The sequence below is a fragment of the Falco naumanni genome, chromosome 5, assembly GCF_017639655.2.
Source record: "Falco naumanni isolate bFalNau1 chromosome 5, bFalNau1.pat, whole genome shotgun sequence".
Taxonomy (NCBI): Eukaryota; Metazoa; Chordata; class Aves; order Falconiformes; family Falconidae; genus Falco; species Falco naumanni.
This window is the reverse complement of record NC_054058.1, coordinates 18,275,329-18,301,848: the sequence shown is the minus strand read 5'-3', so window position 1 is coordinate 18,301,848 and position 26,520 is coordinate 18,275,329. Positions and strand designations below refer to the sequence as shown.

The following is a 26,520-nucleotide window of genomic DNA, read 5'->3' as shown; positions in this document are numbered from 1 at the left end:
AAAAACAATCAAACCGAAAAACCATAACACCAAATATATTGACTCTTTTACAAAACTTGAAAACAATTTTTGGGTCGACTGCTTGTGCTAGTAGAGTAGGAAAATGGGAGAATTTACAGACAAGACATGTTTTGTATTCCATGTGCTGTCTTGTCTGGTTGTGTCCTGTCTTGCTTGGTGTATTAAAGACCATATTTATCAGAATTGCATCATGCAAGTTTCCAGCACTGAGGGATGAACTTGCACTAAAAATGGAAGATTTATTTGTTCGGCTGTCAGTTCTTGTAAAAAGCATGAATATTCAGTGTTCTCTTTTCTACTTTTAACAATGGGGAAAGAATGTACAGAGTATAGATAGGCAGTCAGTTATTGGGTTATTTCACATGTTCATTTTTCTTAAAGGAATTTAATGCGATAATATTGATCATTGAAAAAACAGTTTATTAGAGTTCCATCCTTACTTGCCAGTTCAGTTTTATTACATGCTTAAAGAACAAGGCTCTCATCTGTGAGTACTGGTTTGCCAGACACGTTATATATGAAAAAATATTTTGGAAAGAGAAACAACAAATAAAAAAGGCACATGTATCATTCTAGAAAATGTGGGAAAGGTTTTCTCCATATTTTTTCCAGTATAGTATTTTAAGTACTGAATGTTAGATATTTGTTTCATATTTAACAATTTCAAAAATACTGAAAGCTCTGTGGTCACAGCTTGTACTTCTGAGAGCTTTACCTCTGCTAAATCATGAGTATGGTCAGTTACCTTACATGCTATATGTACTACCATTGTAGTTGTTCATAGTAAAATTTTACTGTTTTGCTACTCTTTATCGTCCAAGAAGCACCCTTGTCAGTGTTGTGTTGTAACTTCATTTTGAAAGTGAATGTTCATAAGATGATGAGGCTGTCAACTTCACTTTTACTTTGGTAAACAATTATGCCTTGGTTTTGTTTTTGTTTTTTAAAAAATGTTTCTTTACTTGTTGGTTGGCTGGATTTCTTTGCATTATTAACCACAGTATTGAAAACCATACTTAAACCTGATTAGCCTTTGTGATGTTGTAGCATATTATTTATAACACAGGGCAAAGCTTTTTAGTTTTCTGTTCGCTTCTTCTGCATCTCTTACTTCCACAATGGTTTTAAATACCAAAGAGGATTGTTTATGAGATTTAATGACAGAAATTGCACAAATGCATAAAATTAGTAGTTTATTGGGTTCATTGTGACTTTTGTACAAGCCTTTTAATCTAATAGTTTTAAATAAAAGTAGCACTAAGTAGTAGGAATTCACTTTGTTGTAATTCTTTTCTCTTATAGTGAAGAGGTCTGTATTTTGTCCGCGTCTGGCACAGCAGCTGTACTGAACCCTAGGTTTCTTCAGGATGGCACCGTGGAAGGCTGTTTGGAACAAAGGTTGTCATGGCAGCCTGGCTTCTTTTCCATAGGGTCAGAGAAGGGAGAGGTTGATTTTTTTCCTCAGAGCCAAGATAGTTCTTCTCTATTAGGGTAGGTTACAGTGTTACAGTGCAGGATGCGGGACCAACCACTTTACTGCTTTTCACTAACAACAACAACAACAGAAGTAATGGAACTCTGCACCAAATTAGATATTCTGTTTTTATTTCTAACAGTCTGAATAAGGTAACACATTTGACTACTAACCACAGACCATAACACAGTTTTTTTTCTTTACTGGTCTTCAGGTATTTTCCTCAACTTTGTATCACACTATAAAAAATGACAGATGTATGATAAATTACATAAGCCAAAACCTGCTGCGGCTGTAATGTGTGTATATATGCTCTAGGTATACTAGTTAAGAGCTGTATGGGAGATAAAATAGCTTGAATGTAAAACAAAGATGGTGCCAGATTTTTACAACGCATATATGTTTCATTTCAAGTTTATGAACAAAATCATGAAATGAATTTGAATGAAAATGAACAAAATCATGAAACTGAAGGAGAAACAGGAAGTTTCCCTTTGTTACTGCTCTTGCAGATAGAATTTGAAGAATGAGTATTGACAAACGGTTATTTTGGGGAAAAAATAATTAGATTAACTAATGCATATTAGTAAGAGTATTTATTATACCTTAGCACTTGCATTACTTTTTCCACAATAACCCTGCCCATGTAGTATTATGTATTATTCTTTTACTTTGTTAGCAGGAGGCCATTATCTTCTTGTAAAGATAAACTTGAGAACTGTAGCCAGGCAAAAAAATATCTGTATTGACTATATGATGGAGAGAAATGTCTTGTGTTTATAATACAAAGAAAATTACGTTTTTATCAAAATACGAATTCTGGGACTACTTAAGAGTCTTGGCATAGATTAGAAATGCCAAAGGAAGGTGAAACAACTAAATGGACAAAGCCCATGTTTGAGACAAAATACATTTGCCATATATAGCCTATGATAATTGATGTTCCAAATCCGTTGAATTTGTTTAAGTGTCTCTCAGAAATTCACTGAAAAGAATTGTTTATATGAAACAGCATAAATTTGCAGTGATGCAGTTAGCCTATGCTTTCCTTGTTAGTATTTTATAGTGGTCATTCCTGGATATCTATTATGGGGGAGCGGGACTAAGTGTTTGAAGTGAATAACAAGTTTTACCTAATACCTTATCTTAGGAAATAATCTTGCTCTTCTTCTTACAATGTTAACATAAATTATGCTGCTTCTCAGTAGGTTGGTTGGTTTGTTGTTTATGTTCTCATTAGGTTTGTGTAGGTTTTTGGACACAATCCATGTAAAAAAGACTTTCCATTGTATTTGGTACAGTAAATTCTCTGTACAACTGTTGTACCATGGACTGCATTTAAAAGTCATAGTGCCTGAAAACAGCTTAGTAATGTTTTAGTTTTATATAAATCATTGGTCATTGTATGTACTTTTTCTTCTTGATCCCTGCGTAACAAGTTTCAATGCAAGTTTTATTTATAGCATTTTAGATAGTAGTGTGCAGCCTAATTTTATTCTTCTAATTCATAAAATGCAATACTTGTCATATTGGTGTAATGGAGCAGAGTATAGCTACAGTGTATGATTTAAGTAGATACCTGTAGGTTTTAATACACATGTGCACGTATTGATTATTGTTAATAAGATGCAGATGTTTTAAGTATGTTCTCCATAATGTATTTTTAGGATTGAAGAAGCTTCACCACCAGGTTGTGGATTTTGCCATATACCATATGACGAATTGAACATGCCATTCCCTGCTCACCTCACTTACTGTTACAACTGCAGGAAGCAAAAAGTTCCTGATGTCCTTTTCACCACAATTGATCTTCCTGTAGAGGCAATAGTTATTGGGAAGGGATGTCTTATTCAAGCCAGGTATCTATCAAAATACTTTCTTAGTAATGTTTTGGATATCTTTGAAAGAATTCCTGTTGCTAAAAATGTATTATGTCATTAAATCTTAATTTTTTACGTTGGATTGATAGGAATTAATGAGAGTATGTAGGGTACAGGAGGATGAAGACAGCCTTCTACCCCTGTGTTACATGTCTGTTGATGGATATCTGGTGACTTATCCGTGTTGATGGCAAGTCACTTCTCACCTGAGGTTTTTTTATGATCCTATAGTTATCATTCTCTGACTTTTGCTACAGCAGATTTACTGGAGCTACTGTAGAGATGTGTTCTGTGCTCTTCCTTTGGTGTTTTCCATATTCTTAAACTGTGTTGTGCAACATTGTTGAAATTGACTTCCAGTCGCAAGGTGGTCCCTGATCTGTCTCTGGAGCACTTGCAGATGTCCCATTTTCTCTAGAATTATTCCTCAAACATTCCCACCCCTCCCTCAAAAATGAAAAAGGACCTGAAGCTTATTTAGAAAGATTTTGAGGTGAACTTGTTATGATTGGGTGAATTTCTGTGTTTTCCTGATTGTGTAATAATTGTAGTCCTTAAAAGAAAGTGTTGTCCGTTCGCATCACTAAAATGTACAGTTTTCATGTTCTTTTTGAATGAAAATTAGTCACTGAATGTAGGCAGTCATTACACTGGTGTGGGATTTCAATTTCAGTTTGTGGGACTAAACCCAAAGAGTGGACTATGATTGACATAATATAGTCAGAGATGGGATTTCTATGCTTTTTTCTTTTATTCTCTTAAGGTAAGTATTTTGAGTCTGGTTAATGCTTGAGCTGTGAGGGTACTCATTTATTATTTTTTGTCTGAAGTGTGCCTTGAATAACTGTATTAATAGGAATTTTAAAAGGTCTACCAGTAGGTGTAATTTCCTGTGCTTGTACCTGAAGTGTTTACGAGGTCTGTGGCAACAGAAATAGATGTTTGCATTTGGGGTCTTACTAGAGGAAAAGCTGAAGATAGACATTTTTGGATGACAGTCTCAAGGAGTTCGTGTAAAGAACTGACATTCTGGTTTACAGTTGCAGCAGTCTGGAAGAATACACTTCATCAATTCTGAGGCTCAACTGAAAAGGGATGCATAACTGTCCCTTGAAATAATCTATTTTGGCAGGTGGAGGTGGTGTTTAACAAATACCAGACAACTTGAAATAGCAAAGAAGTTGTCTTCGTCTTCAGTATTTGCTTTGAACAAGTGAGCAGGGCAAATTTCTAACAGTCGCTGCTATATGATAGGACTATTAATATATTTAGCTGAACATCTAGTAGATGGTTATCTGGAATCTGTAGAAAACATCTTTGCATTTTATAGTTAGTCAGTGCTGTCACACTGTTACGATAAAAACCCTGTGTGATACATACTCTTTCTGTCTGATGGCAGTCCTTAAGCATGTTTTAAGGAAGGAGACATAACTTCATTCAGTGATTTACAAAAATAGTGTGTTTGTAATTTTTGTATTCTGCTTCAGTAGGAAATATTTTTGAATGTTGCTAAAGGTTATGTATTGTTCTGTTTTATAAGTTTACTTCTTATGTTACCTGTTTTTATTGTTAATATAAATATAGTTTCCTATTAAAAATGAAAAGCAAATGTTACTTACTGAAACTCAGTGCCTTGGTGTGCCTTGATCTCCCTGATACGAATTTGATATTTTCAGTATTCAAAAATACATCAAAAAGAAAGTGATTGTATTAGGTTATACGGTAAGGGGGAAAAAAATAATATCAAAGTGCCCTGCAATCACTTCCAGTCTGCAACAGTCCATCAAAACTGTGTATCTGATGTCACGTACTGTTTGTATTGTCAGGTTATGCCGTCTAAAGAAGAAAGCTCAAGCTGAAGCAAATGCAACATCTATCAGTAATCTCTTGCCGTTTATGGAATACGAAGTGCACACCCAGCTGATGAATAAGCTTAAGCTGAGAGGAATGAATGCTCTGTTTGGGCTGAGAATTCAAATCACTGTGGGAGAAAATATGCTGATGGGGTTGGCAGTAAGTACAATTTTAATCTTGGGATTCTTTTGCTTTCTGACAGTATTTTTTCAGGACACAAAGACATACTCTGAATTCCACAACCCTTGTAACTAGAGATGGTAAAATGTCATTTTAAGAATAAACGAAGTGTTGGAAATGAACAGGGTGTCTTACTTGTTGACAAATCAGGATATACTGTCTGTCCTTCAGCGCCAGAAAAAGATCTGAATCTCCTGAAACTCTGTAGAGGACAAGATTATTAGAAAAAGGATGAGGGAAAAGGAACTTTTATTGGTTTAATGGCATAAATTATAGAAAAATGATTGTGTTTGTTAAAGGTCCTGTCAGAGATCCCTGTTACTCAAGTTACGTTACTGTTCCATGACAAATAAGATCGATTAAGTCTCTCAATAAGTCTTCCAGTTGGTTGCCAATAACAGAAAGATCTACTGCCTCTTCTTTGATGGCACTGAAGAAATAAATGGTAGATTGGAAGTGTTAGAGATAGTCAAGAAATGTTCCTTAACAATGTTTTCTAACCTCATTCTGTCCTGTGCAGTTAGCATAGTGAAGCATGCTGCTTCTTCCTGCATCAGTGTAAGAGGATGCTTGAGTAATACTGACTGGCTTGCATGTTCTTTTGTCTGAAGAGATGATCTGTTTTTTGTAAGTAGGAATGGGATTGTCACGACTTCAGTGATACTGTAAATGGTTTGGCTGGGTTTTAAGTTCTTGAAACCATCACTTGCCTATGCAAAATATACTAGGGCAAAGGTTTTAATTCAGTGTTTGGAACTTGTAGGTAAGTTAAGAGCTCCACCATGAAAAAGACCCATGAGACGGAGAGAGTTTATTGAAAGAATAGTGGGGTTTTTTGTAAGTGAACAGGAGGCATCCATTTATTATGGGAAGAGATCATGTTGTAACATGCATGTCACAGTGCTGTCCATTATAGCTTAAGCATTATGGAAAACTTTACATGAAAATATGAGAAGTATGTGCTTATGTAATTGTAATTTCTTTATGACTTTTTAAAAGTCTGCAACAGGTGTGTATCTAGCAGCTCTGCCAACACCTGGTGGTATTCAGATTGCTGGGAAGACTCCAAATGATGGCACCTATGAGCAGCATATATCTCACATACAAAAGAAAATAAATGATACGATAGCAAAAAACAAGGAACTTTATGAGATTAATCCTCCAGTAAGTAAAGCCTTTATGTTCTTAAAGCATTCTGAGTCAAACAGATACATATATACTATGTATATCTGTGAATTCTTGCTGATTCATTCAGAACATAAGTTGCTTTTTAATCAAGATAGAGATTCTTTTCACTGTATTCTGGGAATCCAGTGGAATTTCTGTATCTCTTAAGCCACATATCCAAATCAGTTCGTACTTACTTAGATGTATTTCTCAGCAATTTTCCGAATGTTCTGATTCTTAGAACTGTTAAAAAATTGCTTATAATTGAAATTATTTCTAACCTACAGAGAACAATTGTTAATTTTTATGTCCTTTTTAGGAGCTACCTGAAGAAATCATTGGGTCTCCTATTCCAGAGCCAAGACAACGTTCCAGGTTATTAAGATCTCAATCAGAAAGCTCTGATGAAGTTACAGAGCTAGACCTTTCACATGGGAAAAAGGATGCTTTTGTCTTGGAGGTGATTAAGTGTTTTCAGTAATCATTTTCATACTTCTCTTTTCCAGAAATATATGTAAAAAAATGGAGTAAAATTTTCTTGCTTATCTCCAAAGACAGTTCTTAAATGGAAAACGTTATATATAATTTTGGATCAGTAGATGATGTTAAGTATTGGATTTTGCATTGTCTTTATTTTTCTTACTCTCTTTGCTTAAAGCGTAGCTGTATTATGTCTAGGGACAACATCTGAAAAAAAGATTGCCCTGCTATTCAGGAACATGTAGCAGTATCTAGCATAATACCCAAGAGCTGTTAATGCCGTTCTGCCTGCTTCAAGCACCAGTCATGACTGATCAAAAACTTAGATACATTTTTATAAACATTGCAGTTCTGTGTTATCACGGTTTACATTTAGCAGAGAAAAAGCTTATATATTCTTTCTGTTTCAAAGCTCTTATTGTTACGTTGGATATTCAGAATTACTGGTTTCCAGAACTGGTAGTATGCAAAGCATTAACAAAACCATGCATATGTCAAGAGAGCACCTAAAAGAAGACTTGCTTTTCTGAATTTCAGCTGATGAATTTCAGAGTTCAAGAATTTACAACTTCAGAGAATACCTTCGAATTCTTTCTACAGCTGCAACTACAAAAAAGAACAGCTATAGATAACAAACATAGTTTTCTTTTACCTTTCTGTTCACTAAAATTCAATGGTGTGATTTTAACATTGTACAGTTTTGAAGGAAAGGAGCCAAGTACTGAAGAAGGCTAGTTTTGATCATCTTCTTGTAAATACAGGTATTAAAAGTATCTGTCCTGGAGTAAGAAAAAGAAAACAATTTAACTACAGCCTGTAATTGCAGCCTAAGGTACATTCAAGATTTTCCTTTATGTTAATCTCCACAAACCACTGTCTTCATAGTAAATAATCTGGAAGAAAGGTTGTAGATAGGGAGAGTGAGAGTGTTGTAACAGCAGTGCATTTTTAAACAGAGGTAAGAAAGGAGAATGAAAAAAGAACAGGTTGGGAGAGGCTGGCATAGTAAATTGAGAGTGGCTGCTCTTTGAGTAAATTTTTGCTCTCCAGTGGATTACAGGTATACTAGGATCAAAGTAAGTACATTGCGAAGTCTATAGAAGTAACTTCAATGGTAAACTCTCACATTAAAAAGGGATGAGGGCTGTTTTTGTCAAGTATTTTTGCAGCTGGTCTTAACAGGTTTTTGTTTAATATCATCATCTGTGTAGACTGACAGGAGTGGAATTGTATCCTCAAAACAAAAGTTATGATGGATGCTCTCTGAGGCACTGTACTGAAATGAATGAGCACATCAGAAAATACTTTGATAAATGCAAAAAGGGTTGAATGCCTTTGTAGGAAACGGAGGATTGTGTAAAGCTTAAAAAAACCAAAACCCCCCTCCAAACAAACGAAAACCAACACAAAGACTGTTATACTGCAAGAGACCCTTTGGACAAATTATGAAAATACTGGAAAAACATAAGCCCAGCCTCCATTTAACTTCTAAAGGCTATCCGGTAGAAGATAGGGAGGAATAATAAAAGCTTGGCATACTTCTGTCCAGGTGCCTCATAAAGAAGTTTGATATGATATAAGCAGAGAGCCAGCTGGTTAAGGACTGCATTATATACTGCAAGCAGAGTTTAACTTTTTCAAAGTTTAGAATTCTTCCTTCTACCTTATTTTATTAACTGTAATATAGGCACTTGGGGGGGATAGGAGGAGATCTCCATGTGGAAGGAAAAGAATGTAAGTATACTGTAGTGTACTATAGAGTACATTATAAATGGTGCTAAAGTTAGCAAGGAAAATAACGTCTGATGTTTAAGGACAGTTGTTTAATGGTTTACATTATGTGAATGTCTTGGTCCTAGAATATGTATCCCGGTGTTTGGTAGTTTAATCTTTATTTATAGAAAAAAGAACGTGGTCAAGCCACTTACCCAGTTTCTTAACAAAGACAGTATTATCAGAAACAATAGTCCAGGAGCTTTAGTGAAACTGATGACTGACCTTGCAAGAGTAGAACCATTGTTCACTGATAATATGTTAGAAAAAGTGGTAATAAATTCACTGTAATGAGGAAGTGCTAAGGGATGCTGGGAAGGCAATTAGGAGAGGTAAGGCTGTCTGTATTATAAAAAAAGAAAAGAGATGACTCCTTTTACTTTGAGAGGGAGAGGGAGAAACAATATCTGACAGAGAACCCTTTAATACTGGAGTTAAAATATAAACAATTTCCAGAATACTTGGTAAGAAAATGTGGGAAGGTAAACTTAGATCTCTTGCAGATCAATAAGGCAGAATGAACCTAAAGACACATGACACGCAAATATTTACAGAAGGTATCTGGGCAGATACGCTCCCAGTCTGATATAAAATAACAAAAATCTTATAAAGATTGGATGGGTTAAAGGTTATTTGGATGGGAAGAACTAATAATCCCTAAATCTGCTTTTTCCTATTCAATTTTCTGCTGCTGTTCATACTAAGCAGAGTTTTTAAATTCCTGGAAAAATTTTTGTGTGTCATTGGAATAGGCAGAGAATGACCACATAGGTGTAATATAGACCTTAGGAAAGCAGCTGGAAGAAGTTGCAAGTTATGTGAACCTTATTCAGCAATTTTAATTGTTTTAAAAATTCTCATCATTCTTGTCTTACCTGCTGCAGTTACTGTGTGTTCTGTGCACATTGCTTTATTTTTAATACAACTTAATTAAGGGAACTATTTTTCAAGTGTTAAACATACAGGCTGCTAGTTAAGACTCAGAGGTCTGGTTATGGAATCTTGTATTAAAATTTCAGCTGCTAGATATAGATCTCTTGATAACAAAGTTTTTACATCTTTCTAAGACTTCTGACTAGAACAGCAAGGTGATTTTAATAAATTATTCCTTTCTTCAGATTGATGACACAGATGCAATGGAAGATGTACATTCTTTACTGACAGATGTTCCACCACCTTCTGGTATAGTTAAAATATTTTTCTAATTTATGGTGCATGCTGCAAAATGACACAATAGAACTGGTTTTATTTTTTTTTTAAAAGTTCAAAAATAACAGTGAAAATATTCTTGAACTGTTCAGCTTGTCATATATACACCTGTGAAGAACAAGTCATTAAACCTTTTATTGGGGATTGTTGCTTATTGAAAACTGAAGTAAACACAGTATTTGAATGGTGTTTTGTACTTCACGGATTCGTACTGTTGCAAACTTGTTTCTTCATATGGGTATTGCAATTGGATCTGTTTTACTACTATACCAGTTTCTGAAGTTTTTTTAGACTGAATGGCTAATATGTAGGTTTTAGGATCAGTAAAAGTAGTAATGAGAACAGAATGGTCTTCAAGTATTTGTAGCCATATAATATGACATTGGTGCTGTATTCCAAGAATGTTATGTACAATGAGCAACTTGCCCTTCCAGCACTCTTTTCAACGGCTGCATTTATATTTTCCTTGCCTTGTGATTGTGCCATACTGTCAATTTTAGTCTTCGTGTTTGCTGCATTTGTATATTTGCTGTTTAAAAAAAGCAAAGTCCAAAATGATTTGGACTTCTTTAAATCACCCATGGCATTTTTATCCGAGTCAGTGTTGGCTGTTTTCTGTAGAAGGCAGTAAAGCCAAATAATAGAAATAAAGTAGTTTCTAATTTCTTCAGTGGTTTTTATACATGTATTTTTTTTAAGAACTGTTGCAACCTGAGAACACAGAATGGATTAAAGTAAATAGTTTTCAAAATTCAGTCAGGAAACTTGAAATCAATGTCTTTTTACCTCACAGTATGAATACAAATGTTGGGGCTGCATTGCTGGCAATAGAACATTGTGAGGTTTCCATTTAGTTGTGTGCATTTAAAAATTACTTAAGAACCCAACATAGGGAGAGGTGTACTGAATCACTCAATGTCTGCTTGCTGGTAGGGATCAGGTGAGAAGATGTATTGCATTAATTTAAGTGCAAGGGAGAAAAAAAAATCCTGTAGAATAGCATGCTAACAGTTCATAGTTCAGCATCATCCTGAAAGAAAGTTACTGTCTTCGTAAATGATAGCCTTTGACAAACTTTTTTGTACATTTGACTGACTGCATTTTGAGCCCATGTGTGCTTTCAGTGTTCATAGAATGTTGCATCAGGATCTGTACCCATCTAAGGGCCAGCTTCTTGCGGTTGATTGGTATCAGCCACTTTTCCTTACATTGGGAAGAACAGTGAATCATTGCTTTGTGTCAGTCTTCTTTATGCTATTTGTGGTTGCATAGATACCTGTCATACATCCTTTTGATGGAACTCCTGGGTCTGGATAAGAGGTTAATGTACTTGTCTGTTACATGGAAGTTGCACTGTACGTTTGGTTGTCCTTGTCCTCCCTCTCTTGTTTTTGTGAGTTTCTCCATGTTTCTTCTGAGCACATTATCTTGTTCCCTTCCTAATAATTGGTATCAGTGTTTATCATTTTGAGTACTTTTGAGCTCAGAACTACCCTTGTCATAGTTATCTGTTAGTACCACCAAATCTTTTATTCTTCATCACTTATCCATTGTTGGGTCCTGCTGCAGTTGCTGTCAGCAGTCACCTCATTTTATCCTCTTTTGCAGATAAGCTTTGAATACATTTGAAGCATACAATGCTGAGTTACAGATGTTTCCACTATGAAAATTGAGCATTTATTTTGACCCTCTCTTTCCAGTCTTACAATAATTGCATTTCCATCAATGGTACTCTGTTCTGCCCTTCAGTATATTAGTTGCTTAAAGAGTCCTTGCTGATGGATCTTATCAAATGCTTTTTGATGTCCAAAGTAGACTCTGTCAGTCAGATGTATTTTGTCTGCATGCTTGTTGACAGCTTGTGAGCCATGAATGTTGCTAGAAAAGTGGTATCAGCTTCTCTGCAGTGTCTTTTATTTCCATCTACCTGTGAACTCCATTTTCTGGACTACCTTCTCTGAGCCAGTAATACAGGTATCCGTACTAGGCACCTTACTAGGTCCCAGTCACAGAAAGCAGCTCGCTACCTGAATATCCTCTCCTCTGGTAGTGGGGTAATTTTAAGTTGGAGTTCAATGCCGGTTAGTCAGCTATTTAATCTTTTGCTTTTCCTGTTGTTTATATGAATCTTCATTTTTAATCTGCCTATTTTGTTCAATTTTTCCTTCAGACATTTTTTTTAGATTGGTTCTCGGATGGAAAATAAACAAGGGACTGGTTTTCCACTATTGTGGAAAGCTCCACTACTGCGGTGGATGCTGATGGGGGGGGGGGGGGGGGGGGGGAAGCATCATGGATTCTGCTGTTACGTTATCATCTATGCTATTCTTTCTGTATCTTACTTGACTTTTCAACAAGGTTTCTGCTTTTGATGTTCTGAAAGAAAATCGTATATATTTATACCTTTTGCAAGCTGCTACACAGTTTCTTTTTCTAGCTTATTTTGTGCATTTACATAGGCCCTACCAGATTTCTCTTTTGTGCTCGTTTAGCTGTATCTTTACATTTTCAACACTGACTGTTTGCTGTTTGTAACTTTTCTTACGCTGCCATTTATTTGTTATACTTTTCTTCTTTTTTCTTTTTTTTGTGTCTTTTCAAGCCCCTGTTAGCAAGTGCTACATATTTGCACTCAGTCTCTGGGTAGTATTTTTAAAGCATCTCTATGTTGTCTGTCAAAAGTTAGCTTTTTAGCTTTTCCTGTCACACGTTTTTAATAACTTTCCTAATTTGTATGTAGTTTGTCTATATAGAAACTAGGCAGAGCAGTAGTGGATTTTGGGGTGTTTGCCTGTCCTACAAGAATGCTTAAATATGTTCTGATCAGAGCTAAAAAACTTGTATACACGCTTCTCCCTGCTGAGGACCAACTAGTCCGGGGTTTCTTGTTTTGTGGGTTCCACAAGGAGCAGTTCTAAGAAGCAGTCAGGGAGTTTGTCTCACCAGTTAGCATCAGATGACCTGAGTTACCTGATTTCCATGGGGAGCAACTGTCACTGTTGCATTTCATGTTGTAGCCTCTCTCATGTTCATCAACATGATGGCATTTCTGGCCTTGCTTTTGGCAGCTGAAGAAACATTCGGAATAACAATTCTGTAGTGAATTAGTGTTTTAGAAGTGGCAAGTTCCATCTTTGCAATATTTTTTTCACTGCAGTGTGAATAACGTGTTTCTTTTATATGTTATATTGTATTCTTCAGATGCTACATTTATTTTTTGAATGTTGGTCTTATTTCTGGTATATTATTCAATATTCAAAAACACATGAGGGAAAAGACTTGTAAAATATCAAGTAAGGTCACATATATTTCTCTAAAAGTATTTTTATATTTTGGTGTGCCACATACATTTTCCCAAATGTTTTCTTTACAGGTTTTTACAGTTGCAACACAGAAATTATGCCTGGTATAAATAACTGGACACCAGAAATTCAAGTAAGTATATTCAAAGAAAATTAGAACATTTTTCCAAATTGTGTTGAAATATACTGTGGTAATTTAAATACATATTAGAGGTCACTGATTTTGAAAGATAAATTAAAAAGATAACTCTTGTGTTGGAAATAAAAGCAGTATTTTGGTAAGAAAAATGGGTATGATAACAGCATTAAAAAAAACCACAAAGAAACAGGTTATGTAACAGAGAACCTGGTACAAAAATACAAAAATTAGAAAATAATTATGGTAAATGTGAACTTTAAGGTTTGGAGAATTTTTAAGAGCTTGACTAGTCTTTGAAGCCTCTTAAAATGAAACAAATTGATGACTGTGTTACTTAGTGTGAGATACTGAGTATCATTAACATCAATAGCTTAAGATATGCAAGAATTAGGTAAAGCCAATCCGGTGAGTAGAGAAAAATTCCATTTTTAATTAAGATTAAACATCTTGGTCATGTTTGTACAGCACAAGTCAGTCTCGTAGAGAGGGAGTTAAAACAGATCTAAGTGAGCTATTACACCTGATTGGCACAATGCAGTACTGTGCTTTGAGGAAGCACAGCTTAAACCTGAAAACAGTATGACTGCACCAGCAGCATACGCTCAGGCTGATGGGATTGCCTGTGTATCTGTATATGACATTACATTATTGTACGCAAGTAACGTATGATTTTCAACGGCAGTTAAAATATGTAGCAGGTAGAATGACACCTTTATGAAGCAAGTAAAAAGAACATAGAATATTTCATGTCATGCTTAATCACTTGTTTCATATTTTCATATACATTACTTCACAGAAAAATTGCCTTTTGTTTGTAAAATTTCATGAGCAATTACTGGACTTACTGTTGCTACAGTTTTTTCCTTTTCTTTCCCTCTCCTGCTCTGTTTTCCTTCTTTATGAATTTGCTTTGGTTTTAACATAACATACAGGCCTGTGTTGGGAAAAAAAAAATAAGTATGTTTGTTTCTAATTTAGATGTTCACAGCAGTAAGAGTATCCAGATTAAGCAACATTAACCTAACAAATCAAACACTTAATAAGAACTTTAATGATCTCTGTGAAAATCTGTTGAAGGTAAGAATCTTATTTCAAACATTTTTTTTAATTGTTCAAATGGAAGCAAAGTATTATCAGGCTATATTGAAAATAATGTTTTCTTCATAATTAATTTCTGGAATTAGACTACAAAGGGTCTGTAATTAATTTGTAAGCTGCTCTAAAGATAGATTCAGCCTTCTTAGTATACTAATGATTTCCAGAGCTTTTTGGATCTGAATGAGTCCTTTGACTGGTAGTGTGCTCTAGAAACAGGAATATAAGGACTGCCACATAGTAGATTGCATTCTGTCCTGACTTTTCACACCTATAGTTCTTCTTCAAGAAAAAATTAATATAATTAGATGTGAAAAGTGTTTTGATCTTTGTTTTCTGTGAAATAAACCATACGTTATTTAGAGTAACACAAATAATGTCTTGTCTTCAACAGAGCCTGTATTTTAAACTGCGATCGATGGTTCCCTGCTGCCTTTGTCATGTAAATTTTACAGTTGCTTTACCAGAGGATGAATTAGTTCAGGTAAGTAAACTGCTTTTGACTTCCAGCATGTAGGGATGCCAGTTTTGGCCTTTAATTAACATTTCCTCTTCAGAGTAATCTAGGTTAGGATTTGATTTACTAGTGTGTCTGGTGAATTCTGAGGTAAAACTTCAGGCCATAACATTCAGTGAAGAAAAGGGATGACATAATGAATTCAGCAGTTTTGAGAATTGTGAGGCTACATGGCGTTTCATGAGCACAGTGCCTTTTAATAGTGTTTACCTTTTTAGTTAGAAAGGAAACGAAAAGCCCTGAGTAAATATCCATTAAAAGGTGTTACCACATACACTACAAGAATATGGCTCACTGGTTTTCTAAGTATGCTGTCATTATAATTCTTTTTCTTGCCATTTCAAGATGGTGTGACATATACTTCATTATTTTTAAAGAAAATGTTTTAAAAGTATAACATCATGCTTGTGTTCAATTAAGCATCACTTTCAAATACAACGATAATGAGATGTCATGGTTCTTTTTTATGTCAGTTCACCAAGGAAGAATTGGAAAGAACTGATGAATGAAATCATAAACGTCAGACAGTGTCAGGTGTATGCTCTAATGAGGAAGCTTAGTACTACCTTTTATGCTCCCCTGTGAAGGGTTTTTAATATATCTACTTAGATGTTCTTCTCCTCCTCCCCCCCCCCCAGCCTTATTTTTCTGTGGAAGAAGCTGTCTTGTTTGCAAAATTATTTTTGTGGATTGCATGAGAGATTAAGTTACCTAATATGCCATATATTTCTGATTTGCAGATTGCAGTCACAGCTGTTGCAATTACATTTGACAAAAACCAAGCATTGCAAGCCAACAAAGCCCCTACAGAAAAATCACAGCAAAGAGGTAAATATTGTGAGGCATGTGAAGATAAAGAATTAATATTTTTCTTTCTTTTTTCTTCCCCAATACCTAATGAGTCTACATTTCAATTTCAGTTACGTACACACGTTTTTACAGGGAGGTTCTATAAAAATCGTAAAGTCATAATGGAGTTTTGTAGAGTTCATGTGCGTGACCTCTGGCAGGATGACTTACTACTCATCACTTATTAGATATTTGCTTTACATAATCAACAAACTTGCCAACATTTTTTTCATGTTACTGTATTTCCTTATTTCACGTTCCATCTTTTTTTGAATATTTTTCTCTGAAGAACTAGTGTAACAGATGATGGCATTTCCATTGTATTTTGGAACATTGTGTAAGTCATGAGAGAGTACTTGTTCTTGTAAGTAGCAAATTTTGTCCTTACTTCAAGAAGGCAGAAAATAAATTATTCATAATACTTACAAAAATCTCCCCCAAACCCTAAGTAGGTCAGTAATAGTTCTGGAGATCAGTGAAGCATATGGCATTATGGAGGTAATAGAAGAGACTGCTGCAGTCTGTGTATGTCATCTTGCTAATGAAGCACCATCGTAATGCTAGAAATGTACATATGCAATCTGGGTATGGGAATTTAGACAGAACTTTGAAGATTCTTCATTCTGAAGAATGGAATTAGGTAGTAGAACAGAGCCATAAGTTTCTAAAACTTTATAGTTATATCTTACTTCTTCAATAGTAACAGTAAATTTTCTTCTTTTTATGTGAAATAAATAAAATGTTACTTTTTACTGTACTGTATAGCTAACTCAGATTCACCTGCAGAATCAAATCTAAAATGCTTGAATTCACTTAATATTTTTTTCTGAATATACTAAATCAAATCCTGTTAAGTGGAACACAGGTTTTATTCAATTTTCCAGCTGGATTTATTGCCAGACACCTAAGTTCATACAGAACTGCATCACTATATGCATACACTGAAAAAATCTGTTGCAGGTAGACCTGACTGAATTGAAACTGTAGTGCTTATTATTACTGGCAAGTCTTACATTGGTGGTTAATTTTCAGTTGAGTATGTCTTTTCTGTTGAAGCATCTACAGACAATGAAGAACAGTTACAGTTTCCATTGGAACTTTGCTCTGATCCCCTTGCTTCACAACCATTCTCACCAGCTAAAGGTCAGTTACATGGAAGAATGCTGAGCTATTGTTTTTCACTGATTTTGAGTTCTGCTCTTTCATTGTTGCCTTAGCTTTAAAATATCTGTAGTTTCACATGCTTTAAATATTCTTTACTACCTAAGCATAATGGATACGTTCACTCGTAAAGTCAAATTTTTTGAGTCACATAAGGCTAATCATTCTGGATATATCATTTTGTCAATTTCCTGTACTACTTATACCTTTGAATTTAGAGTATTAAAAGTCCTGCAAACCACTGGGTGTTAAGTGTCATTTGACTTAGTGTTATAAATTACCTAATAATTAAGCTTGCCTCATACTGCTTTGCTTCCGTAAATGGCCCTTGTAAAATGAAGTCCATGTATTGTCATTCTCAAATAATTAATCTCATAGTTCTCATGGTGGGCTGAGCAAAATTGCATGCAATTGTTTGTTAAATGAAAGGTACCTAAACTTGCATTGTAAACAATTAGTACAGTGCAGCATGTTTTAGCTGTTAAACAGGCGCTTTGTTTTATCTGAGATAGAGCTGCGTTTCAGGAATGGTTGTCACGGTTCTATGACTGTATGAAAAATTAGATTATCATGCATTGAAATCAGATGTATTTACTTCCTTCTCTGTTGCTGGATTATCTACCCACCAAAATGGCTAGTGACAGGAAATTTAGTATCTGTGAATTACTGTAAATGTTCTTTTACTAAAGTGTTAAAAGAGCTCCCTTATGTAAGTTGTATAAAAGAGGGTGCCTACCATGTTTACTTGTATTTTCAGAGGTCAGTTTAATTTCAGCAATATTATTATTATTGCTTTGGGGTTATTTTTAATTTTATTTTTATGCAGTTGTGTGTGCTTAACTTCCAGCTAGTCACATTATGATACGTTAAGCTTTAATTTTCAAAAAGAGGAGATATCCAGAAATTTCTGACTGTGTCCTTTTTACTGTTACTGGACTGTGCTACTTGTATAATGGACACTGACCAGTAGAGGGTAGCCTGTTCACATGTATCACTTTCCCTGAGCTTCACCTTCCATATTGTACCACACATAGCTTTAGAGGCTTTCAACTAGATAATTATTTCATCTGCCATTTCTTCCCAAGTAGACTCGAGGTTTCATTGTATTTACATTTACTTTGCAGTTTGTTTAATACATTGATACCTTTTTTTACATACTTTTCTGTAAAATTGTTACTTTAAAAATATTTGTGTACAACCTTATACAGTAGTGACCTTTAGTAAATGATCATATGATAATTTGCAAGACAGATTTACTAAAGTTAATTATTTATACCAATTTATTAGTACTGCACTATATATAGAAGTTTTTTTCTCATATTTTATTCTAAATGTGTTTTTCTATAATAATAATAAGAAGAATGTTGTCTTGTACTATGTGACTCTGCTTATATATTATCTGAACGGAATTCGTTTTGTCTTATTAGAAGTCCCAGAGGGTGCAAGTTCCCATGCAGGTATTCCTGCTGCTCAGAGAGGTGAGTTTACTTAATTTAGCCATATGCCAGAACAGAATGAGCATTCTTGGGATATTGGTATACTCTTTTTGGATGTGCCTTAATCCAGGAAGTGTTTACTAGTTAACTGAGAATGCATGCTCTGGTGTGGCTTAATAGTATTGTAATATTTTTATGTGGTTTTTTTAAATTACAAAAGTCAGATTTATTGTTATTAACAACGTCTCTGTCAGATATATTGATATCACTTTATCTGACAAAAAAATTAGTTCCTCAAGAGAGAGCTTTTTTGCTTGTCTTAATTTGAAGTTAGCATGTCTTCTTTCCATTTCTTCAAGCTAATGAAGAAATGGTATTTACAAAACTGGTTTTGGGTTTTTGGTTTGGTTTTTTGTTTGTTTGTTTGTTTTAAGATATGCAAACACCCCTGCAAGTAATGCCAAAAGTCATAGCAGAAACAACTCTATTTCTCATTGTAGTGATAATGGTGGGGGGTATATTGGAGAGGGGAATGCTGGGGGAAGGACAATGTTTTGTAAGGAAAATTCATTTGTGTTTAAAATTGAGGTGTTGTTTCAGCTTGTGACACTTACCCTCATCACCAAAGCTTTTTTTCAGTCTGTAGGTTAGATATTGGTAAAAGATAGTTAGGAAGCTTAAGTCATGATCAGCAGCTCTTCATGAGGAAAAGAATAGCAATGCAAATTAAAATTAAACAAGGCTTAAATAAACTTAAAGAAGCCAGAACTTAATACCTAAAGTGAGATTAAAAAAGAAATTAATCTAGCATAAGTCATTAATGACTGTATTTGCATGTTTTTTCAGTGATGAAGTCCCAGTCAGGCAGTTGGTTCACAGCTGGGACATCACCAGAAATCGGTACACTGGTTTGGACAAGTCCAAACCTATACTGTAACTTTTCCTTTAAACAGACCTGGAAAGGGATGTTTGTTCTCTCTGAGACACAGATAATTGCTTCCTCAAAAGGAGCATTGAGATGAGCAAGAGACATCATCCATATTTTTTTTCTTTGTTTTTTCTTTTGTTTTTCTGTCTGTGTTTTCAGCAACGTCAATTGATTACAGTTCCTTTGCAGACAGATGCAACAGCTGGATAGAGCTCATTAAACTGAAAGCTCAGACCATAAGGCGCGGATCAATTAAGACAAGTAGGCGGCTGTTTCTACCACGTTATGATAATCTGAGACATATCTCTGATTTCCCAGTGGTGAATAGTGGAGTTTCCTGCCCAGCAATAATACTGTAGATCACATGTAGAATGAACTTGAGTGTGAAAACTGCCGACATTGTTAATGTCTTTGTAAGCTAATACAGGATTTATGAACCAGTGTCATAAAAAGTAACATATAGTATTTCTGTTCACTTAGTAAAAATTAGTTATCAATAAATGTGTACGCCTACTAATTATATAACATACACTGCATGGATGTAGGTGTATGTATGATCTTGGAAAATTTTTGGTGAGAAACAGGAAGCAATCACCAAGGTGACAGTCAAGGCAATGGTCACTAAATTAGCAAGTGGTGAGTTATTTTTCAGTAGTTCTTTGGCCACAGGTCTGACTATCTTGCTTAAATTAGCAGACATTAATATCTGTTTTAATGGAAAATGCTGCACTGGGGAAACACAACAACTTTCACACTTCCTATAATTTGTTCCTCCAGCAGAATACGTATTTCAAAATGTTGGCACTTTTTTCTTTATCTTCACTTTATAACTGATTGTTGTATGTGCAGCTATTCGCCTCAATGTTTTCCTTTGCAGGAATGCCACTCTTCCAAATAAATTCCATTTCAGCTTTTTGTCTCCTTTTTGCATGCATTGCATGATAATTTCCTTTCTCACATGATATGGCTGAGCATCACAGGCAGCTGAATGTTGTCACCAAGCTATTTGGAAACCATAAAGAAGAGTTTTTGTGTTTTGAGAAACAGTGATCGATCTTACATGATAGTTACTTTCTCTTCTTTTTTCCCATCTTTTTAGCTACTTCACTTGATAAAGCAAGTCCATTGTCTGAGGGATACTTACGACACCGTTCTGTTCCATCGTGCACCAATTCTACTGTCTCAGTTGTTAAGATGACACCTCTTTCTTTTCTACCTGGGGCAAAAATAACCAAATATCTTGGGATAATCAACATGTTTTTTATACGAGAAACCACTTCTTTGCGTGAGGTGAGCAGTATATCAGGGATTAGCACTTTTTGTTAATTATAATAATGAAAGGTAAATATCTGAAGAGATTTGAGCTGCAGTATGGTGCAGGAAGGGAACAGAGTTTTTGTCACATCAGGGTAGGTGCTGAATGGGGAGTAAGTTGCCCTGCACTGCTCTTGTCATAGAGCATGTAGAGCTGCTCATGTTTGGCAGCGTTAGGAAGTGGTTACTTAACCATTGTCATTGCTGTTGGATTGGGATATGAGTTCTTAAACAGAGCTACATGGAAAAAAATGGGTCTTTGAGCAACAGTGATAGTTGGGATCATTTGAATCCAAAACTGAGATTAATTTAAATGCTTAAAAAAATTTCCATTCTTCTCTCATGCAGCAAACTCAGCGATGAAATTTCATAGTATATTTGGATTTTAGAATTCTTTGCTAACACAAGGTTTCCTATATCATATATAAGTAATACGCCGATTTTTAATATTGTGTTCTCTGCAGTCTTAGTAACATAGCTCTGTGTGATGAACAAATGTCTGAAAATCATGCCGTAGAATACATAAGCACACAGCCAACTTAGAGGAAGTAGCTAGTGATACTCAATGATCTCCAATCTGGATCTGGAGATTGGATAGTGCTCTGAGCATGCCAAAATGCAAGACATGTTCCCTTTCATTTTCACATCCTTTTGGGAAGCAGCTGCATCTTTCTGCTACAATTTCTGGTCACAGAAATAGATTGTACCTGTTGCCTGGTTTGTTAGTGCTGAAGAGTAGGCTGTTTCTTGCTAATTACATATTGATAAAATCACAGAAGAGATGTTAATAAAAATGATCAGCCTTCATAAAAATGAGTTGTGAGCTCTCCAGAGAAACTTTGATCAGACAGACATCTTATTTGGATCTTGCAAGTTATGGCCCCTTTTAACTTGAGAAATCTATGTAAAAAGGACAGCATTTTCAAAAGGATGTCTATGGTATGACCAGGGAAATGGTTATGTGACGTTTCTGTATTAACTGCAGCTTCTGTAGATACAAATTACATAGCTGATAAGCAAGCTTTGGTGACTGTGATAGCAGATCTCAGCAGAGGTAGGTTGTTGAAGTATTTAATTCAACTCCTCCATGAAGTTGGGACAGTTCTGCAGTTTCTCTGTTACTGTCAGTGTGCTATTTCCAGCTCCCAAGGCAGCTAATTTAAATCTGTTTTGGCTGGAAGGCCAGGCTGGATGGGGCTTTGAGCAACCCGATCTGGTGAAAGATGGCCGTGCCTGTGGCAGCGAGGTTGGACTAGATGATCTTCAAAAGGCCCTTCCGACTCAAACTGTTCTATGATTCTTTGCATAAGCTGAGTCGCAAACCAGTTTTAATACTAGTAGCGCTGTATTGCCCTGAGGATGTAACTGAGTAAAACCAGAGTGGTCATTATATCCAACTTGAGCAATGTGTTTCAGATTCTACAGAAAAATATTGAGCAGCATTTGTGTTTGCATTGCTTTGTTTTGCTTATGGTAGTCTACAGAATATTGAGGCTCTATGAATGCTTTCATAAGATGAAGTATATAGCAGCCACTGTGCTTTAAAAATCAATGATAATTTTAAGTCCAATTTATTTGTTGCTCTTAGGCTTTGCGGTTTACAGATGGATATTTATAATCTTCTGTTACCTGTTGTCATCAAATTTTGTATTAGGATTATGATGTTAGAGGAGGGTTATTTTCCCCATTGGTTGCTGCAACTGTTAAACTGCTTGAATGAAATCAAGATTGCATGAGGAATGACAAACTTGTGTTGAAATTTTGATTTCTGGCTGTAGTTGGCTTCATTTGTACTCTCTGCTGGATTAGTGAAGTGATACTTGCCCTTCTGTCTGTTAATTTTCATCCAAGATATGTTTTCTTACGTCTTTATGAGTCTGTTCAGAGTAGGTCGTATTTCTTCCAGTAGATATGAGGGCAGCTTCTTCTTCCACCTGCCTCTTTCATTTTCTCCAGTGGCATGCACACACATGGGAATTCTAGTAGTCTTGCTTCCACTTTAATTTTGAAATTTTACAGAGATTTTGAACCAATGGTGAGCTCTGTTTTCATCAGTTTCCTCATTGGTTTTCTGTGGATTTGTATTGTTTTGGTTAGTTGCCTGTTTTTTGCGTGTTGGATTTTTTCTTGCAATGTAGTTACATCCTTTCATAAGGATTACCTGGAAAAAAGCCCCATACTTCATTGTTTTCATTCTCTTCCTTTCACAGCAATTTAAATTATTCAGGTTGACACCAAAGAAGTAAAAATCCCCCACAAGCACCATCAAGTCAAAAAACTTAATGAAATAGGGTGGCTAGGAGTTCTTTTAGGCTTCCAGGGGGAAAAAAACCCACCTTGAATAGCTTGCTTGTGAAGTCTCAGCGCTGTCCTGTGCTTACTTGATATTTTGAGGGATCATTTCTTTAGTGAACGTTAGAAGTAATGAGTTACTAACATACATGAAGTTGCAGTGACCAAAGGTGATGGCTGCTCCTTACCAGTGATTTCCAGGAAGTCCAAATCAACTTACCTGATGAAAGAAAAAACTTAATTATTCAACTGTCACTGGAATAGTAAATGTTTCTGCAAAGGTGTAGGAATGTCTGAAAAGTATGAGTATATGTAATATTCTGATTGGAAGGAATACCAGTCACAAATGAATAACCTACTTGTGATTCCTCAAACAGTAAGTTCCATTGGTCTGGTTTTAACTGTGACCCACTAATCAGTGAGTAGCTTACAAGTTCTGTACTATTCAGGATTCTCTGAAATGTTCAGCTCATAAAAATGTAAGAAAGGTATTCAGCGTCTTGTAGCTATACCTAACATAAAATGTAACATTTTTTTTTGTGTTCCATTTTAGGAGGGTGGTGTCAGTGGCTTTCTCCATGCTTTTATTGCTGAAGTGTTTGCAATGGTCAGAGCTCATGTTGCAGCTTTAGGGGGGAATGCAGTTGTCTCATACATAATGAAGCAGTGTGTTTTCATGGAGAATCCAAACAAAAATCAGGTAAATAATGATATGAAATAACAGTGCTATTGTGATTAGAATGACACACATACATATTTTATGTATTTAAAAAACAGCAACCCTGTAGAGCCGTGTCTGTGTAACACTTCTGGATCTCTCATCATAATTTAAATAATTAAATAATTAATTAAATAGTTTGTTTAAAAAAGTGAGGAGTGTTCTTAAATACTTGACAACACAAAAAGTATGAGTATGCTTCATAAATACCCACATGAGTAATAATGCTAAGTTAACTAGAATGAAGTTAAGTTGCAGAAAACAGTTGAACAGTAGTGCTGAACTTTAAATTTAGCTTTTCTGGTGTTGCAGTGTTAGATTTTCATCCTGACTCCATGTAGAAATACCTGGAGTTGCTGGTAAAAAATGCTCCATTTTGGACATAGAGGGACAAAACCTGATTAGTAAAGATGACAAGAGGTATTACAGTCATTTTGATACATGAAACATGTTCAAAACAGTCGTGAAAGCCAGTACAGCTACCCAGATGTTTCATTTGTGGTGGTCTTACAAGAATCTGTGTGTTTGATAGCACACAAGTGAGAGGATATAAAAGAAAATACGGCAGAGATTGCCTCACTGATAAATTCTAGTGCTTCGTCCTTCTCCTGATTTCTGACTTTTCTATTGTCTGTGTAGTTGTATGTAGCAAAAATAAGTAAAAATAAAATAGGTTATTATTTTATGTTTGGTAACTGTGTATTGTCTTTTTCTTTTTTTTTTTTTCCCAGGCTCAGTGTTTAATAAATGTCAGTGGTGATGCAGTCATCTTTGTACGTGAATCTGATTTAGAAATGTTACCAGTACAACCTTCTACAGTTGTTTCTCAACCCACAACTTCTGGAGGAGATGTCACAACATGAATGCAGAAAAAGGAAAATAGTCTCTGCCAAATATAAAGATTATTTAAAATGTGGGAATGTTTAGGTTTGCATCTTCAAAATCATTATCTCCTCATAATATTAATAGCCAAAATCCAAGACAATCACTGTACTTTGTCCTTTAATTTTATGTAATAGTCGGGGCAGCATATTGGCCAAGTATGCTCTGATTCTGTTACAATTACCCCTGTGAAACCTAGACAGTAGTAGATGAAGCACTGATGTGAGAGTATGGATTGAAATAGTAGGCATCACATGGACCTGTGAAAGTAAACAAAAATTCTGTTGCATTTTTGAGCTGTTCCAACAGGACCAAGATAAGTTGTAATTTAGAACTATTTCTGAGTTTGCATGGTGTATTGGCTGATTCTCAGCTCAGTGTAAAAACTAAAAGAGGGGTCAGGGTGGGTGGGAAGTAACTGAAAAGCCTGTATTGGCAACCTTTGCTGAAGGAGCAAGGCATCTGTGTGCAGGGTAGGAAAATGTGGGCTAAAGTTTGAACTTCTCCTAGATCATAGAGTGTGAAGAGGAAGAAGCAACACCAGAAAGTCACAGTTTGAATTTCTGCACACAAAGAATATTTTTCAGCTGTTTGTGAACTTCTGATTTTTTATTTTTTATTTAAATTATTACTATACAGCATATGTTTTGGGTGGGTGTTTCATGGTTTTGTTTGTTTTTGTTTTTAAAAAGGTGCCAGACCATGATGCTGTGTTCCTAGTCATGCCCATGGTTAAAAAAACCCAAAAAGTTCCAAAGTGTGTTTGGTGCTATTATAAGATGTTCACTTCAATATTGACCAAACAGATTTTTTTCTTTTTAATCTAAGATTCTGTAAAATAATTGTCCTGAGGCTGATTTTGTCTTGCCAGTATGACATAAACAGTCCTCCAGAAGTCAGTTTACAGAGGCATACTACAGCCTTTTTCCGTTTAACAAGTTGGAAATGGGTGGCTAGTTGGAGACTGATGTATGTTTGTGATGCTGATTTCTGCAGGTTGGTTTTGGTGGTGTTGTGTTTTGGGTTTTTGCCTGCCAGTACTGTACCTGGGAAATGAGGATACTGCAAAGAAAAAAAATGTGTCATTTCCATTAAATGTCTGAAAGGTGGTGATATTTTAATGTAAAAAATGCAAACTTTGATTTGAAGATGCATTCTTACTTAATTCTGACAATACCATACATGGAACTTGAACAGATGTGTAAACTTGAATGTAAATATTTTGCTTAGTGTTGAAATTAAGCAATGGCATGATTATTTGTTAAAACTAATTATTTCATTGTAAATGAGCATGAAAATCATTCTTGCACAATAAATGTCTTTATAAAATTTATTGCCTTTTTATATGTGTAAAAGTTAAACGTGTACACTGGATATGTATTAAAGATGTCCCACCCCCATTCTCCTCAGAGGAACATTTTTTGTATAGAGTGTTAAAACCTGATTATTTAAAAATTGGAGAGTTAATTATATTTATAGTGTTTGAATTAGGTGCTTACCAGAACACTTTACTCATACCGTTAATTGTATTTCTAAATTCTGTAGCTGTTGCAACTAAAGCTGCCATAAATTAAGTTGCCTGTAAACAGTTGCAGCTCTCTTGATTATTTTGCAAGGCAAGTCTTGTTCCTTTTGAAGCTGATGAGAGAATATTAATAACTTCAGAAGCTCTTGGATCTGGCACAAGAAGTTGTTTTCAGTATAAGTATTCATCATGAAAATATTCTCTGAAGTAGTGCATTACAGTGACAGTTCTTGGGGTGTTTTTTTGTTAGTTTGTTTTGGGGGTTTTTGGTAGCTTCTGTGGAAGTAGTAATGCCATCTTTTCATTTCTAGCTGTTTAAAAGGT

The 26,520-nt window shown here is 35.2% G+C and overlaps 1 protein-coding gene across 23 annotated transcripts in view; it reads left to right on the top strand.

Annotated features, from left to right (window-relative positions):
• The window catches only part of C2CD5 (C2 calcium dependent domain containing 5), a 67,268-nt gene extending 41,268 nt beyond the window's left edge, over nucleotides 1-26,000 (top strand). For 5 of the 23 annotated variants that reach the window (XM_040595880.1, XM_040595869.1, XM_040595879.1 and 2 more), the window contains 17 exons: nucleotides 1,324-1,512; nucleotides 3,163-3,354; nucleotides 5,202-5,388; nucleotides 6,409-6,573; nucleotides 6,896-7,036; nucleotides 9,948-10,011; nucleotides 13,412-13,473; nucleotides 14,458-14,556; nucleotides 14,969-15,058; nucleotides 15,832-15,919; nucleotides 16,997-17,083; nucleotides 18,529-18,579; nucleotides 19,384-19,437; nucleotides 19,625-19,726; nucleotides 20,565-20,755; nucleotides 23,625-23,771; nucleotides 24,521-26,000. In XM_040595880.1, the coding sequence (XP_040451814.1) occupies nucleotides 1,324-1,512; nucleotides 3,163-3,354; nucleotides 5,202-5,388; nucleotides 6,409-6,573; nucleotides 6,896-7,036; nucleotides 9,948-10,011; nucleotides 13,412-13,473; nucleotides 14,458-14,556; nucleotides 14,969-15,058; nucleotides 15,832-15,919; nucleotides 16,997-17,083; nucleotides 18,529-18,579; nucleotides 19,384-19,437; nucleotides 19,625-19,726; nucleotides 20,565-20,755; nucleotides 23,625-23,771; nucleotides 24,521-24,652 (2,041 nt within the window). In that variant the 3' untranslated portion in view covers nucleotides 24,653-26,000. The remainder of the gene's footprint in view (nucleotides 1-1,323; nucleotides 1,513-3,162; nucleotides 3,355-5,201; nucleotides 5,389-6,408; nucleotides 6,574-6,895; nucleotides 7,037-9,947; nucleotides 10,012-13,411; nucleotides 13,474-14,457; nucleotides 14,557-14,968; nucleotides 15,059-15,831; nucleotides 15,920-16,996; nucleotides 17,084-18,528; nucleotides 18,580-19,383; nucleotides 19,438-19,624; nucleotides 19,727-20,564; nucleotides 20,756-23,624; nucleotides 23,772-24,520) is intronic. The other 18 variants (XM_040595892.1, XM_040595883.1, XM_040595890.1 and 15 more) reach the window with 9 other exon arrangements.
• The last annotated feature ends 520 nt before the right edge of the window (nucleotides 26,001-26,520 follow it).